We start from the raw sequence: 19,827 nt of genomic DNA on the forward strand, positions 1-19,827 counted from the left end.
CACATCCAGGAGGGGCCAGCAGGGGACTGCATGCTTAGGGGCAACCAACATGGGTTCATCAGTGGCAGGTCCTGTCAGACCAACCTGGTGGCCTTTTATGATCAGATCACCAGATCATTAGATGCAGGGGTAGCAGTGGATATAGTCTTCCTGGACTTCTGGAAGGCTTTTGACACTGTCTCTCACCCTGTTCTCATTAAGAAACTGGGGGGCTGTGGTGTAGACACCCACACAGTCAAATGGGTTGCCAACTGGCTGGAGGGCCGCACCCAGAGGGTGGTAGTGGATGGGTCCTTCTCGACCTGGAAGGACGTGGGCAGTGGGGTTCCGCAGGGCTCGGTCCTCGGGCCCGCACTGTCCGATATCTTCCTCAGTGATTTGGATGAGGGGGTAAAAAGCACCCTGTTCAAATTTGCTGATGACACTAAGATGTGGGGGGACGTGGGCACACTGGAAAGATGCAACAGGCTACAATCAGACCTGGACAGGTTACAAGTGTGGGTGGACGAGAATAGGATGGGTTTCAACACAGACAAGTGCAAGGTGATGCACCTCGGGAGGAACAACCGGCACCATACCTACAGGCTGGGGAACTCCCCTCTTGTCAGCACGGAGGCGGAAAGGGATCTGGGAGTGATTATTGGCTCCAAGATGAGCATGGGCCGGCAGTGTGGAGAGGCAGTAAGGAAGGCCAACCGCACCTTGGCATGCATCCACAGATGCATCTCGAGCAGGTCCAAGGAGGTGATCCTTCCCCTCTATGCGGGATTGGTCAGGCCGCAGCTGGAGTACTGCGTCCAGGTCTGGGCGCCGCACTTCAAGAGGGATGTCGACGGCATCGAGAAGATCCAGAAGAGGGCTACTCGTATGATCAGGGGACAACAGAGCAGGCCCTATGAGGACAGGCTGCGGGACCTGAACCTGTTCAGCCTCCAAAAGAGAAGGCTGAGGGGGGATCTTGTGGCCTGTTATAAGCTAGGGAAAGTCACTGTTTCCCCAAGCACCGCCAGGAGTGACCAGGAATAACGGTCACAAGCTGGCAGAGGGTAGGTTTAGGTTAGATATCAGGAGGCGCTACTTCACAGTCAGGGTGGCTAGGGTCTGGAACCAGCTTCCAAGAGAAGTGGTACAGGCTCCTACCCTGGGGGTGTTTAAGAGGAGGTTAGATGATCATCATTTGACCCCAGTACTCTTTCCTGCCACGGCAGGGGGTCGGACTAGATGATCTGCTCAGGTCCCTTCCGACCCTACAAACTATGAAACTATGAGTATGAAGCAGGATTACTGTCATTATCCAGAGGCCTGCCACTAGCTTTACAAGCTAAATCTCCACTTGTGGTCAATTATTTCTGGCTTCCTGATCCAGTCTCTGTTTTTAATGAATTTGTAACAAAAACAACCAGAGGCTTTGTATGTGTTTGGAAAACCAAACAGGTTAGTTGCCTCAGCTCAACTAATATACAAGACTCGGAGTACACAGATTCTTAAGGTCATGGTGACCCAAATGCTGCCCAGCAGTGCTCATGCCAATGCAAGGGGCAAGGCACCCTAAACTTGTCCTTTGCACGTTTACTACCCACTGGGTCCCAATTCCCAGCGTTGAGGGCTGTTTAATTTCAAAATCCTTCATTTCCATATCAAGGTACAAGAGGTGCATGCTGGGAAGACCCTGTTACAACAGCAAGCAGGGGTGCTCTTGTCTGGCACAGGTGCTGATGCCCAGTGGCATGTGGCTGTGGCCAGCACTGCACATCAGCAGGGACTGCAAGCGGTCTCTTGCCCGCACTACCTGCTGCACTTGCACAGCATGGAGAGGAAACCTCGTGCTGGAGGCAGCTGCCTTCCCTGCCCCCTGCGGGCAGTGCCAGATTAAGGCTTAAACTACTTAAACTACAGTTTAGGGCCTTGCAATATGAGGCCTCTAAATAAGAAAAAAACTGGACATTTTCCTTCTAATATGACTAAAATATGCATATATATGGCTCTATAGTTGTTATATTGAATTCATAAATTCGTGCAGAAATAATCTTAAAACTTCATGAAAATCCATTTTCAGGAATTTCATTGATTATTTTTATCATATGGGGCCTCTTAAACTGGGTAAAGTTTAGAACCTCAGCATGTCATAATTCAGCACTGCTTGTGGGGCTTCCTTCGTGTGCTGTTCAAGTGTGGTAGGAAGCACTGGGCAACAGAAACTCCCCGGCAGGGGTTGTACGTGGTTCATATGTGTATGATTTTGTATTGCATGAAAAATAAAAGGGAGGTGTGGGGGGAGAAGGTAATCAATAGAAGTGAAACAACAATGATCTCGGCATGTAGGAGACGTACCTGGGACGCGTGACCATATGTGGTACAGAATGTCAGATATCTTTTATTGGACCAACTGTATAGATGGGATAAAGCTAGATAAACTTTCAAATCCAAAACTTCCTTTGAAAACTTGTCTAACATTATCCCAGCTATAGAGCTGATATGTTTATTGTATCATCCACAAATATCTTTGCTCTTTTAAAAATTATAAGCCTTCAGGATGTTTTTTACCATATAGCTCTAAAGTTCTTCTCACTCCCACAACACAAAGCCTTTAAGAATATAGATAATTAAGTGAAAATGCTGTTTTCAGATATATTTTAGTAATATAATTTAGTATTGAATTATAAATAAGAATCTGACTGGGTTTTTTTTATTTACCCTTTGCCCCAATTCTATCTTAGTTAGGGTACTTCTGGAGAGGCTGGACGTGTTCAAGTCCGCTGGTCCGGACGATCTTCACCCTAGGGTTCTACAGGAACTGGCCGAGGTCATTGCGGGACCCCTGGCGCGGCTCTATGAGCACTCGTGGTGCTCTGGTGAGGTGCCGGAGGACTGGAAGAGGGCCAATGTGGTCCCTATCTTCAAAAAGGGAAAAAAAGAGGACCCGGGAAATTACAGGCCAGTTAGTCTTACCTCAATCCCGGGTAAGCTCTTTGAAAAAATTATCCTGGCACACATCCAGGAGGGCCTTGCGGGGGAATGCATGCTCAGGGGCAACCAACATGGGTTCATCAGTGGCAGGTCTTGTCAGACCAACCTGGTGGCCTTTTACGATCAGGTCACCAAATCATTAGACGCAGGGGTTGCTGTGGATGTAGTCTTTCTGGACTTCCGGAAGGCTTTCGACACTGTCTCTCACCCTGTCCTCATCAAAAAGCTGGGAGACTGTGGTGTCGATGCCCACACGGTCAAATGGGTCGCCAACTGGTTGGAGGGCCGCACCCAGAGGGTGGTAGTGGATGGATTCTTCTCGACCTGGAAGGACATGGGCAGTGGGGTTCCGCAGGGCTCGGTCCTCGGGCCCGCACTGTTCAACATCTTCATCAGTGACTTGGATGAGGGGGTAGAAAGCACCCTGTTCAAGTTTGCTGATGACACTAAGATGTGGGGGGATGTGGGTGCACTAGAAGGGTGCAATAGGCTACAAGCTGACCTTGACAGGTTGCAACGGTGGGCGGATGAGAATAGGATGGGGTTTAACACTGATAAGTGCAAGGTGTTGCACATGGGGAGGAAGAACCGGCACCACACTTACAGGTTGGGGAACTCCCCTCTTGCCAGCACAGAGACGGAAAAGGATCTTGGAGTCGTCATTGACTCCACGATGAACATGGGCCGGCAGTGTGGGGAGGCAGTCAAGAAGGCCAACCGTACCCTGTCATGCATCCACAGATGCATCTTGAGCAGGTCCAGGGAGGTGATCCTCCCCCTCTATGCGGCACTGGTCAGGCCGCAGCTGGAGTACTGCGTCCAGTTCTGGGCGCCACACTTCAAGAGGGACGTGGACAATATGGAAAGAGTTCAGAGGAGGGCCACTCGTATGATCAGGGGTCAGCAGGGCAGGCCTTATGAGGAGAGGCTACGGGACCTGAACCTGTTTAGCCTCCACAAGAGAAGGTTAAGGGGGGACCTTGTGGCCTGCTACAAACTGGTCAGGGGGGATCAGCAGGTATTGGGGGAGTCCCTGTTCCCCCGTGCGCTGCCAGGAGTGACCAGGAATAACGGTCACAAGCTGGCGGAGGGTAAGTTTAGATTAGATATTAGGAGACGCTACTTCACAGTCAGGGTGGCTAGGGCCTGGAACCAGCTTCCAGGGGAAGTGGTGCAGGCTCCTAGCCTGGGGATTTTTAAAAGGAAGTTAGATGAGCACCTTGCCGGGGTCATCTGACCCCGGTGCTCTTTCCTGCTAAGGCAGGGGGTCGGACTAGATGATCTACCTAGGTCCCTTCCGACTCTAGCTACTATGAAACTATGAAACTATCCTATATTTCACCACATGGAACATTTTTACTAGCCAGAACGGTGCAGGTGTATGTAGTGTACTTAAAAGACTTTTTCTGTATCTCCTGCACAGTCAAAACCTAAGTGTGTGTATATTCTAGCTAGTCAGCCTCAGACCATGACTTTTACAGTTATTGGACATTATTACTCCAGTATAGGGAAACTGCATCTCTATTTCATATAAGGATTATTTTGGAGTTGGGGTGAAAGAGGAGGACAAATACTGATCTTTAGTACTAACCTGGGCACAGCATCTATAGAACACATATTTTGCTATGGGATACTGTTCAGAAAGCCATTGTACCTTATCACAAGTATGTATTGTAGGGCTTAATTCCGTTCTTAACTGATGCCCTAACCTGTGTGACGTCAGGGTGGGATCCTAAGTAGTGTCACCTGCAGGTTCTGGTAGCGGCTGCTAGCTTGCCATGACTCGATGTTCTTGGGAGACAGTTCCTGCAGATAGCTTATGAGGTCCCACACCTTTGGTTTCTTCATGGGGCTCCAACTTCCCCTTTACCCCACCCTTACTACATCCAAGGCTAGAAGGGTGGTTGCTTCTCACTTGCATGTCCTGCCATTACAAGGATGAGAGACCTTGGCTGACAGTTCCTTTTTGGGTGTCTTTTGGCTACAGGCATATCTCCCTATAACTGGACTCACTGCAGCTTTGTGCTGAGGAAGTTCTTGTAAAGAAAACTCAAAACAAACCCAACGTAAAGTACAATCAGATCAGGTTCCGCTGAGATGCACTTGTGGCTGTATTCCTCGCCACTCTATGGGCTTGTCAGCTTCGTGCTGCATCCTTGTAGCTTTTACCAGGGGCCCTTATTCTGTCTTTGCCCCTTTATCCACAACCCTAGGCCTCTGTGCTGTTGGTTGCTTCATGGCCTGGCTGGGCCCTAAACTTCTGCCCCTCTGTAGAGGCCTCTCCACACCTGGGTCTCCTGGCTTCCTGCCAGCTACCTCCCTCTCACAGTCTTTCTTGGCCCGGGACCAGGTTATTGCCTTACCTTGTTATCTTTGATCCAACTTTCATACACACAGTGTTAGGGATGATGAGGTGTACATTCTCTCTGGAATGTTGTCCAACTGTTTATGCTTTGTATTTTACATCACATCCTGTGAAGATGCTCAATAAAAAACAGGGATTTTGCATGGCTGCATTTTCCGGGGTTTCATTACACCACCAAGTCCACTGTCTGTCTTTCCCAAAATGGCTGCATTACAAATTCCTAAAATGGGACTCCTAGTTAGCCATTAAATTCAATCCATTATCTTTGTGGATTCCAAGTTCTTGCTTTCATTTCCTAAATATATTTTAGGAAATTTAAGAATGGGAGGCCTGTAAACCCTGGTGCATCCTAATGTTGACCCAAAATTCCAGGTTAGAGGGCAAGGAGGCTGCTCATATATGCAGTGCAGTTCCCAGTATGGCCCAGGGGCTCACGGCTCACAATAAGCCTGAATAGTTATGGGTCCTTCAGCCTCTCCTCATATGGCTTGCTATGCAAGTCCTTGATCATACAGGTGTCCCTTCCCTGGACTCTCTGAAGTTTTCCCACATCCATGTTGAAGTGTGGTGCCCAGAATTGGATGTGGTACTCCAGCTGCGGTTTCACCAAAGCCGAGTAGAGTGGAAGAATCGCTTCCTTGGTTTTGCTGGAGATGCATAAACGTAGCCAAACCTCTACGTTTGTTTCATCCAGGGTTACAGCTGGGCAATACAGCTCACCCACATTGCTACAGGCTAGTGTACAGGGAAAAGAGTGAAACAGCAGCAGCTCCCCCCACTTCCCCCTACATTTGAAACTGTTCCAAGGTTGCAGACACAAGTGCAGCTCCCAGCTGTAACTCAGACTGATTTCTTCAAAGGATTCTGAGTTACAGAATAATCCCAGACCAAACAGAAGTTCACTGTTGGTCTGGGAGGGGCTAGCTGCTGGCTGGGAGCCTGCAGCCAGGTTCCCATAGCAACGGCCACGGCTTTCTGCCAGTGCTCACTGTAAAATTAGAAGCAACTGAAAATAAGTTTTTAAAGTTTTAGGCAATTGTATGTATGTATAGCTCTACCATCCATTAAAAATGACACAGAATATCTTGCAGTTGCCATAAGGGTATCTTGATTGTCTGAGCTGGGAAATCCAAATGTTTCAGTTTGCTTTTGGAAATGGAGACATTTCTTCCACAGTAGTTATTACTTCTTCAGTTTCATATTTTATTGGTGGAGTCTCAAATTCTCTCTGTGGAAAGAAGAAAAAGATTTGTATTTCATACATGGGATTAGGAACAGATTTACTCCTTGCAGCTCCTGTTTATTCAATAGTGCCTTTTTGACTCATTTTTCTTTTGTACAGGTACAACCCCCGCTTAGCACTCCCAACTGATTCTTGAAAAAATGAGCGTTAAGCAGAAAATAACGTTAAGCGAAACTTTTTGACAAGTTTTTGAAAGTTTTTGACAAACCAAATGGCAATTGTGAGCATTATAATGAAACTTTTCGAGCCTAAGTGGAATCAGGTATCAGTGAAAAACAAGCGTTATAGCAGAATAACACTAAGCAAATTATTATTAAGCAGGGGTTGCCTGTATATCATAGTTTGTCCATTAAAAGGAAAAAGTACATTGAATAGCATAACACCTTCCTCCCCACCTTATGGCAAAATGGGCATGAAATACTTGGCAGTGCATCGGATGTTTCCAAAAAGGTGTAAATATATATCCTGAGACCCAACTGTGATTATTTCAGGACTACTGGCGAGTTAGAGCACAGGACTGTCTCTCAATTAATTATGTGAAACGGAATAAAAATTAAGGTGTTGACTTGGACATTAAGTGATTTAATCTATTCCTCAAGACATGAAAAAGAAAGTTACTCACAGCTTGTGATCTCCAGGGATCCTGGTTTTCTCTGGTAAAAAAAAAATATCCACAATTTTTGGGTTAAAAAAGTAACCCAAAATCCCATTTTCCCATGATCAAAATGAAACAGTACGTGTGCGTGTGTTTGTGCAAGTGCATGTGCGCATGTGTGTAATGGTGTTTCATTTTAATCATGGAAAAATGTGGATCTTTGGGTTACTTTTATAACCTGAAAATTGGGGAATTTTTATCGGAGAAAACCAGAATCCCTGGTGATCTCTCTTTCTGTTTCCTAGTTGTCTATAGTAGAAACTAATCCACATATACTGTAGGTAAAGTAGAATTTTAGTCAGGTAAAATTCAAATTAAATTTAAGACAGTAATTAAGATAAAATACATCAGTACTGGCAAAAGACTTGCCTTTATTTCTTTCACTTAATTCCATATTTTAAATCAAGATTGTGACATGTATACTTTTTGTCATTCTAGCAGATCCATTGGCTAGTGTTGTATTTTTCTGGATATCTTCAAGACACAGACATCAATCTGGTATTACAGGCAAATTTACCAACCCAGGTAAAAATCTAATAATTCAGTCTTTACTTTTGATGAGATATGTAGTGAAGGATTACTAGTTTATCATCACTACAGTAAGAGCACTTCTAGGATGAAACACTCCATCCAACACCAAATATTACTTCACATGAAATTCCTACAATATATAAAAATTGAAATGCAAGCAGCACACACACACACACAAATATACACACCTGTATTTTTGAATCAGTGGCTGCAGGTTCACTAAATTTGTTTTTTGGTTGTGGAATAGGAGGGAAAAAAATTCTCATATTACAATACCTATGGGACAAAAAGAGGATGGTAAGGAAAAGAAAAGATTTAGTATAGAACACGTGCTTATATTTTCTCTGCTATTTTGGAGAATGTTCTTATTTTCCTTTCCTGAGATAAAGAACAGGGGTAATAAAAAAATTGATTAGATTAACTTAAAGTGGAGTGATATTCTTAAATTATCTCAAATTTTGATTGATGTTATTTATTTTGTTACTGAATAACAGTCATGCTTCTAAGTATAATTAGGAACTTTACTCCAGTAAAGAAATACTGAGTCTCATATTCAACTGCCCTGTACTTTTTGAAGTCATTTACATCAGCACAAAGTGGATGAAAATTTTGACAAGTCAGCAAACTTTAGTACTAGTGAAAAAATTAACAATAACCATATAAATAAAACAGACACAATTGCAATTGATTAGGGTTAGTTACATTTACCTTTTGGAGAAAAGAAGCACAAGCAGTGCCACTGTGACTGTTCCAAGTATAAAGATTAAAACTATTATGGTTAAAGACATAGATTCTTCATCATTACCTGAAAGGTAATCACAAATTTAGTTATTACTAGCATAGTGAATGGGTTCTTATACAGTGAAGTCAAATAACACTTTGGTGCTTGATAGTAATGAATAATTGTATAAAATCTGTGTTATTTTAAAATCCTTTAACTTGCTACTTTCCAGCAGTGATTCTCAACAAAGGTGCCACAGCATCCTGGGGTGCTAGGAGATCATTTTAAGGATGCTGTGTGTTGCTGTGGAATATTAGAAAAGTTGGGCTGCATCCCCATGAGTGGGAATGTAGGATTTGTGGTACCCCAAAGCCCTTTGAGGTACCTCAAAACACATACAAAGCATGATAATCCATTTGCTGTGCTGCATATTTGCAGTGCAGCAGCAAATTTAGATACTGGGAAATCCTGGTATCTAAAAAAGCCACACCAAAAAAAGTGGCGCGCCATGCCTGGCAGCAGCATGCCCCACAAGTAGCCAGAACATGGCCAGCCAGAGCTGTGCTCCAGCTGCCAGCCAGGCTACAAGCAGTCAGACTACCATCGTTGCTGCCCCAGGAGGCCCTCAGGATATCAGGTAAGGCTGCTGAAGCCAACCCCTTACCCCATCTGGGGCCATTTGCTGCATGCCAAAGTGCATGTGCAGGGGCATGCCTGGAGACAGCTAACAACAGCACAAATATTTCATAGATTTCATAAATTTCATAGACATTAGGGCTGCAAGGGACCTCGGGAGATCATCGAGTCCAGCCCCCTGCCCAAAGGGCAGGAAGTCAGCTGGGGTCATAGGATCCCAGCAAGATAAGCATCCAATTTACTCTTGAAGGTGTTCAATGTAGGTTCTTGAACCACCTCCGCTGGCAGACTGTTCCAGCCCTTGGGGGCTCAGACAGTAAAGAAATTCTTCCTTATGTCCAGCCTGAAACGGTCTTGCAGGAGTTTGTGACCATTCGACCTCGTCATCCCTTGGGGCGCTCTGGTGAACAGACGTTCCCCTAGATCCTGGTGGTCACCCCTGATAAACTTATAGGTGGCCATCAGATCACCCCTGAGCCTACGCTTTTCCAGGCTAAAGAGTCCCATGGCTCTCAGCCTGTCATCGTAAGATCTGTTTTCCTGACCTCTGATCATGCGCGTGGCTCTCCTCTGGACTCTCTCAAGCTTCTCCACATCCTTTTTGAATTGTGGAGCCCAAAACTGGACGCAGTACTCCAGCTGCAGCCTCACCAAGGCCGAGTACAAGGGGAGAATGACGTCCCGGAAAATATGTGCCGTTACTACTTGTCCCCAGGGAAATGCATGTTCTGGTTTGTGGGCATGCACCTTTAGGGGTGAAAACATATATACAAGGCCACATCCAAACAAGTGTGGACATTTGTTTCCCCTGGAGACAAGAAGCAGTGGCACACCTTGTGCTACTACTATTTGTCCCTGGGGAACATGCATGCTACACACCTTGCCAAGCAAACAGGGCCTGCCAACAGGGAAAGCAGTTTGCTGGCAGTTGCTGGAGGCAAGAGGAGGAAGGAGGAGAGAAGCCAGGGACCAGATCCTGCCCAGGAAAGGTAAGTGATCCAGCTGCCTGTATCTGGTTGTGCTGACTGCTTGTTTGGTGTGGTGTGTGCCCTGAGAGGCTGGGAGTGACAGATGACTGCTGAGTGACTGTTGATTGCTGGTTGTTCCTGATTGTTGTGGGTTTGCTGCCTTCTGTGTGATTGCTGCCTGGGCCTGACAGAAGCCCAACAAAGGGGCTGGTAAGTACTCCGGAGGTAAGTACTCCCACCCATAGGAGGGGACACCTGGTAGTGGGGACTCTCTCCTGAGGTCCCTCCATGCCTCTATTTGCCGTCTGGACCCCTTGGCCCAAGAGGTCTGCTGCCTTCCTGGGGCCTGCATCCAGGACATTGCGGAGAGGATGCCCAAGCTTGTCCATCCCTCTGACTACTACCCCATGCTTCTCATCCACATGGGAATGAATGACATGGCCAGGAGTAGTCAACTGGGTCATGAGTGACTACAGGGGGCTGGGGGCTAAAGTAGTTTTTTCTTCTGTGCTCCCTGTTGCAGGCCATGGACCCAAGAGGGAAGGCTGTGTGGAAGAAGTAAACAGATGCCTGCAACAGTGGTGATACCACAAAGGCTTTGGTTTCTTTGACCACAGCATGCACTTCAGGGAGAGAGGACTCCTGGAACTAGACAGCAAGCACCTCATGTGGAGAGGTAAGTCCCTGCTCTCAGCCAGGATGGCTGATCTCCTGAACGGGGCTTTAAAGTGACTGGGAGGTGGGGAAACTCCAAGTGGAGTATGCCTGGGGACTGGCACACAGGAAAGCTCCCATGTGGAGGACATTAAGATAACTGTTTTTGAAAATGTTAACAGAATGATTCTCCCATAGTGTCTCAGGAAATTGAGGGTGTCAGTTGGGGGCCTTAGCTGCCTGTATACCAATGGGGAACAAGCAGAAAGAGCTAGCCTTCGTGTTCTCTCAGCCCTCGTCAAGGTCCCTTGCACCCAGGATGCAGTCCAGCTGTTGCATGAAGAACATAGTCCTGCGGGCAGCCCTGGACTGGAGGTTGTGATCCATGAGGTTGATGCACTGAGTCTGCACAGCCTTGACGTTTACGTTGTGCTGTTGCTCGGACCATTGTTGGCAATGCTTCCACATGCAGGCCGCCATCTCCTCCTGTATATAGACATTTGACTGAGTAGTCTAGCCGAACTGCTACTGCATGTCTGCCCTACCTCAGACCACTATGAGGTCGCAGATCTTTTGCTTAGTCCAGAAGGGGCTCCAAGCTGATGTCTCTGATGTCAGGGACGCTGCCATCACAGGTGCTGCTAAGAGCCTCCGGGCCTCAGGCAGGGACTCCGGGTGTCATCTGGGCTTGCCATATGCCCACGGTAGAGGCATGGAGCCTGGGGGCCAGGCAGTGGAGACACAGGCCCCAGGGGGCAGAGCCAGGGTCTGCAGCACTGCTGTGGCTGGCCTGTGCCCACAGCAGAAAGACATGGTACCCAGGGGCAGGCAACAACTAGGGGCATAGGCCCCAGGGGTCAGGCCAGGCATCTGGAGACCAGTCTGAGCCAGCTACAGAGGCATCACAGCCATGTGACTCTGCCCCAGGTACAAGGCTAGCCCCCTGCTGGTGTCACAATCGGGTAGATTTGCTTTCAGTTATATAGATGTTTGGGTCAGAAGGAACCTTAGCAGATCGAGTCTGACCCCCTGCCCTGGGCAGGAAACAGCGCTGGGGTCAGACGATCTCAGCAAGGTGCATGTCTAGCCTCCTTTAAAGACCCTTAAGGTAGTGGGGGAGCACTACCTCCCTTGGAAGCCCATTCCAGGTTTTGGCAACCCTTACTGTAAAGAAGTTCTTCCTGATGTGTAACCTAAATCTGCTCTCTGACAGTTTGTGGCTGTTGTTCCTAGTTTCTCCAAAGGGTGCCCTGGTAAACAGAGCATCTCCTATTCCTTGCTGTCCCCTCCCCTGGTAAATTTGTAGGAGGCCACAAGATCACCTCTCAGCTTTCTCTTGCGGAGGCCGAAGAGATCCAGGGCCTTCAATCTCCCCTTGTAAGGTTTTGCCTGCAGGCCCCATACCATATAAGTGGCCCTCCTCTGAACCCTTTCAAGGTTGTCCACATCCCTCGAAGTATGGTGCCCAAAACTGTACGCAGTACTCCAACTGCAGCTTAACCAATGCTGCATAAAGGGGCAGTATCACCTCCTTGGACCTGTTAGTGTTTACATATGCACTACTGTGCAGTAGCTAATGTGTCGTTAATTTAGTACAGGGGCAGGCAAAATACAGCCCATGGGCCTGGTTCAGCCCATCAGGCAATTTCATCTTGCCCATGGACGCCCACTAATTAATTGTACCTCACCCAGCCCTTCTGCCTGTGAGGGTGGGAATGAGATACCCACATATCATGGGCGACTGGTGCCTTCTGGCTCTAGGGGAGGCACCAGTGGCCTATCACTAGTGCGGGGGGACCCCCAGCGGCCAATCCCAGAAGTGCCAGCAGCAACCCAGAAATGTTGCTGGCTGGCAAAAACTGGAAATGCCACCAGCACTTCTCAGGGAGTCACCAGCCAGTGCTCCCCACTCCCCAGCCAGTAAGGGACAATTTCGGGGGGGTACATGTCCCCCCGTCCCTTGCCAACGCATCATCTATTCCACAAAAGACACACCCCTGCAACATATCCTATTCTGGCTTGCTCCCACCCTTGTGCATAGAAGGCCCCAGCCCTGCCAGCATGCAGCTTCCAAGCGGGGCTGCTGCTGTCACTGCTATAGTTGCTGAGGGACCTGCTTGGTTTCTTCAGTGTCCCACTCACTCCAGGCACTGGTTAGGGAAGGGGCGGGGGCAGGAAGGGAAGGGAAGCTGCACCTGGGCAGGAAGACAGAGCATGGGATTTGGGCTGGCAGCAGTGCAGAGCCTGTGCTCAGGGGGTGGTAGGGGATGGGTTTAAGGAAGGGTGGGGAGGTGTGGGAATCCCCTACTCACTCCCCACCCATGGCACAGAGCCTCCACCAGTGGTGGCAGCAGCACCAAGTGGGGTGGTTGGGGCACTTGTGCCCAGTGCAGGTGCTGCTGCCAGAGTTGTGCAACTCCAGCTAGCTTTTCACATGGGGGCAAGGAGCACAGCCTGGCTGGATGCCTCTATCATGCAGAAGTGGAGGGGAGCCCCAGGCTCTGCTTCACCATGGAGTCCCAGTGCCTGCGTGGCAGGGAGTGGTGAAGGCAGCTGGCTCCACTGTGTGGGGCTTTCCTCCAATGGTGCATGAGTGCAAGAGCTGCATGTGTGCCACATGGAGCCCCACATGATAGAGGTGGGCCAACTGGGCTGTGCTTCTCACCCCCATGTGCAATATTGGCCAGAGCCAGGCACTGCCAACAGCAGTGCTTGCACTGGTCATGAGCAATGAGCACCCCAAGTCTGCTACTCCTGCCACTGGCAGGGGCTGTGTGCTGGGGGGGGAGTGTGTGGATCTCCACTCCCCCACAAACCTCATACACCCAGACCCTCCCCCCACAATCTCCCCACATATTCACCCCTCCAACATACCCTATTGTCCCCACACACACAGGCACACCCATCACAAACCCACTATACATGCTCCCCACACTTCACTATGTACACACCCCTAACCACACCCCATGTTCACAATACACAAGAGTAAAACTTTATTTTTTGAGTTATTATTCAATCACCTCTATATACACTACACAAATACAAATCATGACAACAATATTTATACAAAAACATTAAAATATGTTATAGTAGGTGTTTAACTGTTTGTTTGTTTTTTTGGTTCCAAGGTGGCAACCCTCCCCTCCCAAAAGAAGTATTTTGAAGGGACAAGGGGAGGGACTTCTGGTGGCAGTGTTCAGTGGTTAGGGGTGGGATTTCTGGTTCCAAGATGGCGACCAGGATGTAGAGCCACCTGTCAAGCAGCAGGGCTACCCTTGTGGTCCTCAACAACTCACCAAAACTCATTAAGCAGCCAGCCTTCCAACCAAAATAATTGCCCACCCCTGATCCAGTACCTGTATCTACAGGTACTAGCAAACTGTGCATTAGACTAATTTACTATGTAGTAAGTCCTGCGCACGAGTAGATGGTGACATTTTACTGCTCATTAAGTTAGTCTAATGCACAGTAAAGCATCTCATGTAGATGTGCCCTGTGAGTGGAAGATAGCAAGTGAGATAGATAGGGAATTACTGGGATAAAATTAGGTCAAGAATACGCAGTCTTCCATTCTTACCAAACTCAGTTGTTTCACTCCATTCCCCCCAGTTTTCACTTATGTGACAATTGTATCCACGGGCTCTGATTTTCAAGAAGTGCTTTTTCTTCACATTAAAATGTTCAAATCTGTAGGTGTTCTCATTTACCTAATATCAAAGCAATTATGAGGAAAAAAAGTACTCAGTCTCTGCATAGACATTAATAATGCCAACTTTCCATTTTCTAATGCAAGCTTTACATGAAGACCATTTCTCCCTAGTGTAAACAGAGTGTGGGTATATGCAGTTTCTTCCAAAGCATGTCCCTCCACTGACTGTTTTCTGTTTGGAAGTTATTTTTCCTCCGTTACAATTTGAAAGGTGACAACTTGCAATTTAATTCTTGTGCTCAAAAGAGACTTCTTGGTCCCCTTCCTTGCTAATGGCTCTTTAATAGAAGCTGAAAAGGAATATGGACTTCTATCAGTTTGTCGTATCAGAGATTTGCAGGGTTAGGTGATATTGTGAGAAGTAAATTCTTGCATTCTCCTAATACTCCTCACTGTGTTTGTGACACATTATTGCTTTAAGACTCAGGCACTAAAGTGTCATAATTACTATCCCATACATATTGTATAGACCCACAAGATCTATGTTACTCTATAAATCTATAGTTCTCTTGCTGGGATTTAATTCCTCTAAGGTCTAGGATAGTTTTCTGGACTGAGGCAGTATATATAAAGTAAATTACTTAAAGAAGGGAGTTATGGCAAATGTTTGTGCCTCAATAGAGCACCAGTGCTTTATATGAGCTCAAGTTTTTTCTGTGTCTTTAGTTAAGCTATCTTAAAAGAAGGAAACAAACCATGTTGTCACCTTTTCTTCGACTAAATGCAAGATCAGATAATAATCAAAAGATGTTTTATTGCCTTCTGAAATTAGTGGAAAATTAGGTGTGTAGAAAGTATCAAATGTGTTGAAGCATCTCTATTACCAAATCCACTGATTGTGATCTGGAATTTTTCAGAATTTTGTAAATAAAAGTATATAATAAAAAGCATTAAATATTTAGTTGTCACCTGGGCATGAAAATTATTTGCACGCTTGTAATAATACTTTACACAGCGATAAGTGTATAGATCAAGGCAGCAAAAAACTGTAGATCCTTATGGAAATAGAAGACTTACTATTATAAGAGGATCATCACTCCTTTCTGCGGGATCAGCCTGACAACAAAAGATATATTTTTACTTTATCATTATTTTATTACCAAGTAAACCTAATAATCCAGCTATTTCTTTTCTTTTCTTCTTCTTTTACTTGATTGGCCCATGGTAACATATGGCATATTTAAGCTGTGATGATTATCAGGGATCCCAGTTTTCTCTGATTTTAAAAAATCCCCAATTTTCAGTTTAAAAAAAGTAACCCCAAATCCACATTTTGCTATGATCAAAATGAAACACCAATATATACATATCTATATATTAGCAGCATATCATTGAAATCACAGAAAAATGTGGATTTGGGATTACTTTCTTTTAACCAAAAATTGGGGATTTTTTTAAAATCAGAGAAAACCAGGCTCGCTGATGATTATACAGTAAGTGTTATTATAAAAAACTCATTCGTTTTCCTCTACTAGACGTCTTTGAATGCTTGATTTTTCAGTTGGGAGAAACAGTGAAGAAATAGTTATGATAAACAACTATTCACCATTCTGCACATGTAGACCCTACTCTGTGGGTGCATCTAACACATCACCCTGCAGCGACATAGTGATACACTAGGGCTGTGTGAAGTTTCTGGTGCTGATTCAATTTAGAGAAGATTCAGCCTGATTTGGTGGCCAAATCTCCGAATCCAAATTGAATCAGGGGACCAGTTAATAAGTCGAAATTGATTCAAAGCTCTCCGAATTGATTCAGAAAAGATTCGAAGAGCTTCAGTGATTCAGGCAGTCCCTGCCCACTGCAGCAGGGAGCCAGACCCAGACGAGTTGGTAAGTAGGGGGCAGGGGAGGCGGGACTGGGGGAGGGGACCATGGGGCCCCTGCCAGGCCACATCCTCTGCCTGCTCCCCCAGCCCTCCCAAGCACCTGCTAATCCCTGACTGCTCCCCTAATGCCCTCCATGGCTGCCCTGCCTGCCCCAGCTCTGGCACTTTAAGAAAAAAGAAAAAAAAGAAAAACCCCTCTACTCACTGGCTCCTACAGCAGCCTCGGGGCTTCTGGGGACTTGTGCAGAGCTCCCCATGCAGCACAGTGCAGTGGAGGGCAGCGGGGATCACACCCCCCTTTACCCCATGCTGGGCAGGAGCCAGTGATTCTAGGGTATTTTTTAATTTGTTTAAGGGCTGGAGCTGGGGCAGGCAGGACAGCCATGGGGGAGCTGGGGGAGTGTGCAGGAGTCCTGGGGTTCATGGCAGAGGCCCCCATGAGGTGGGGGGCAGTGGGAATTACCCCCCCACCTGGCAGCAGCCAGTGAATGGGGCTGGGACAGCCATTGAGAGTAGGTAGGAGATGGGACCTATGTGATTTGGGTGCTTCAGCAGCAGCCAAATCAGATTCAGTCAAATCAGTTTGGGAGAATGATTTGAATCACCGAATTGAATCACTGTCCTCTGAATTGTCTGAATCCAAATCTGAAGCGAATACTACCCACTTCACACAGGCGTACAATATGCTACATCACTGCATGGTGCTGTACAGTGACATAGCAATCATGTGCATCTACATGTAATTGCCAGTTATGCCACCATAGTGGCATGCTTCCTGGCTATAGTGCGCTGCTAGTCATGTGCTTCCCTCAATCTAAACATGTGCTACCTGCATGGCGCAGTAACAGCCTGTACTGCACCATGCTTAGTACTTCCAAAAGGAAGTACTAGAACACGGCAGTAACAATGTTACCATATGGTGATGTATAAACATGCCCTGCTTCTCTCATTTTGGTCAGTATCATAATGATACTTGCTAAACACGAGTAGATTTGCTATCTGCAAATGCAAGTAGCAAATTTACTTGCGATCACTAACTGTGCAGTAGGACTCATGTAGACTCCTGACCAGGAGCAAATCTGTAGGGCTGTGCAAAGCTTTAGTCGCTGATTCAATTCAGCAGAGATTCGGCCCGATTTGGCAGCCAAATCTCTGAATCTGAATTGAATCAGGAGACCCTTTAATCTCTCTGAATCGAATCGGAACCCTCTAAATTGATTCGTAAAGATTTGATGATTTGGATATAGACACAGCTTTAAATATTTTTTCTACATACCTCAAGGTACCAGGGGGCTCCACTGGGGTGGATGCAGCATCCCATGGGAGCACGGGAGTGGAGGGATGGGGGGAGGGAATCCCCAGAACACTCAGCAATGGACCCGGAAGTGGACCAGAAGCACTTCCAGTCTGCTTCCAGTGCGCTCCAGTCCGGAGCACAGGGGGAGCCCCACCCCCCGACTCAGTGACCGGAGTCTCCTGGGTCTGGGGGGGCATTTGGGGGCCCCCAGCAGTTGACCGCTGAGCCAGGGGGTGAAAGGGGGAGTCCCCCACATGGTCGGCGGCAGGCCCGGAAGTGGACCAGAAGTACTTCCAGTCCACTTCTGGGTTCACTGCCGAGCACTCAGGGGGGCCCCCCCGTGCTCCTGTGCAATGATCCATCCAGCCCAGCTTCGCAGTGTTCGTGAGCCATGACTGGTACTTCGAGGCATGTAGAAAAAATATTTAAAGCTGTGTCTATGGCTGAATTGCTGAGTCTCCGAAACAGCACTGAATCGTTGGATTCGGGTGAATTGAATTGGGAAAGTGATCCGAATCAATGAATCAAATCACTGTCCCTGATTCGGGCTGAATCTGAATTGAATATGGTCCATTTTGCACACCATTTCAAATCTGCTCCCAGTCAGTCAGTCACCAGGGAGTGGGAAATTGTTCCCTGCCTCCAGGACCTGCCTGCTGCCAGGACAGGCTTGGCCACCAGAGCCCAGGTAAGGACTATGTCTCCCTGCCCTAGCAGCAGGGAGCTTCAAGCCCCTGGCCCACTCCGAGATCGGAACTGGCAACTTGGGCTGGGAGTTTCTTATCTCCCAGCCCCTTCTTCCCAATTGTGATCTGGGAGTGGGGGGGCTGGGAGATCCTTATTTCCCAGCACCAGCTCCATGATTAAGAGAAGGTTGAGGGGGGACCTGGTGACAGTCTATACACTCACTAGAGGGGACCAGAAGGGTTTGGGAGAGACCTTGTTTCCCCTAGCACCTCCTGGCATAACAAGGAATAATGGCCATAACTTGTTGGAGAGTAGGTTTAGATTAGACATCCATAAGAACTACTTCACTGTCAGGGCGGCTAGGATCTGGAACCAACTTCCAAGGGAAGCGGTGCTGGCTCCTACCCTGGGGGTCTTTAAGAGGGGGCTTGATGCCTACCAAGCTGGGATCATTTGAGCCCAGTTTTTTCTCCTGCCCAGGCAGGGGGTTGGACTTGAAGATCTACAAGGTCCCTTCCGACCCTACTTCTATGATTCTATGTTCACGGGGCCTGTGCTTGGAGATCCTGACCTCCCAGCACCAGCTCAGTGACTGCGGAGCTGGCACTGGGATATCAGGATCTCCCAGCACTGGCCCCATGACCATGGAGCTGGTGTTGGGAGCTCCCTGCTAGCTGGGACTGAGAAGTCTGTTCTTTACCTAGCTCCACAATCAGAGAACTGAGTAGGGAACAGGTTCTCTAGCCTACATACTGTGATTGCGGAGTGGGGGCTGGGAACTGTCCCGCTCAGGGGCAGGTCCCAGCCCCCTGCCCCAGTTGGGTGATAGAGGTGGGGCAGGTCCCAGTCCTCTGCTCTGATCCACTAGTGGGGCAGCTAATAGCAAGTAATCCCCCCCAGCTCATTGTTAGCTGCCCCACTGGTGGATTGGGGCAGGGAGCTGGGACCTGCCTCTCCCCTGAAGCTCTTTCCAAGTCCCCTGGTGGTGCTCCATACCAGCTCCTGGGCTAGCACCCAGGGGAATCCTAGAGCTCCCCCTGGTGGCAGCAGGGGCCCATTAGAGAGCCCCAGGAAGCAGGAGCAGCAAATCTTCTCCCACTTTCCTACATGTGTAGACTCCTACCTGGGAACATTTACTCATGAATAAACTGCTCTCAGATCTAATGCACATGTAGACACACCCACAGAGTAGCTGCTACATGTGGTGAATGGTGAAGAGTTCTTTATTTTCATTTATTTTTCTCATCTAGGAATAAACTATGCAAATTAAACTGTAGCAGTAAATCTGATTTACCTATTACATTTGAGAGAAAAAAAGCCTTTTTTGTGCTGCTGGATTAGGTGGAGGAGAAAGACAGAATAGATGTCTAACATTGGTCTGGAATAAGGAACTGACCCTTTACTGACCCCCTTTAATGAAGGTCACAGAAAGCTTTGTGACATGCTGGAAGCCCCAGGCAATGCACCAACACAGAGGTCAGGGGAGTGCTTATAGGCATAGAGAAAGTTTTACAAGTGAGGGCCTAAAGAACCAATTCCAAGTGTTTTCTCTTCCATACGAAGACA

At 47.5% G+C, this 19,827-nt stretch overlaps 1 protein-coding gene across 4 annotated transcripts in view; it reads right to left on the bottom strand.

Annotated features, from left to right (window-relative positions):
• Nucleotides 1-3,934: 3,934 nt before the first annotated feature.
• Nucleotides 3,935-19,827, bottom strand: part of LOC149874599 (granulocyte-macrophage colony-stimulating factor receptor subunit alpha-like) — a 38,213-nt gene continuing 22,320 nt past the window's right edge. For 3 of the 4 annotated variants that reach the window (XM_090064426.1, XM_090064416.1, XM_090064408.1), the window contains 5 exons: nucleotides 15,467-15,505; nucleotides 14,318-14,447; nucleotides 8,470-8,566; nucleotides 7,950-8,037; nucleotides 3,935-6,560 (listed from right to left, as the gene is read on the bottom strand). In XM_090064426.1, the coding sequence (XP_089920552.1) occupies nucleotides 6,471-6,560; nucleotides 7,950-8,037; nucleotides 8,470-8,566; nucleotides 14,318-14,447; nucleotides 15,467-15,505 (444 nt within the window). In that variant the 3' untranslated portion in view covers nucleotides 3,935-6,470. Of the gene's footprint in view, nucleotides 6,561-7,949; nucleotides 8,038-8,469; nucleotides 8,567-13,154; nucleotides 14,448-15,466; nucleotides 15,506-19,827 lie in introns of those variants that run through there. The other variant, XM_090064434.1, reaches the window with a different exon arrangement.

Source organism: Crocodylus siamensis, chromosome 1 (genome assembly GCF_052110815.1).
Source record: "Crocodylus siamensis isolate JL-2025a chromosome 1, ASM5211081v1, whole genome shotgun sequence".
Taxonomy (NCBI): Eukaryota; Metazoa; Chordata; order Crocodylia; family Crocodylidae; genus Crocodylus; species Crocodylus siamensis.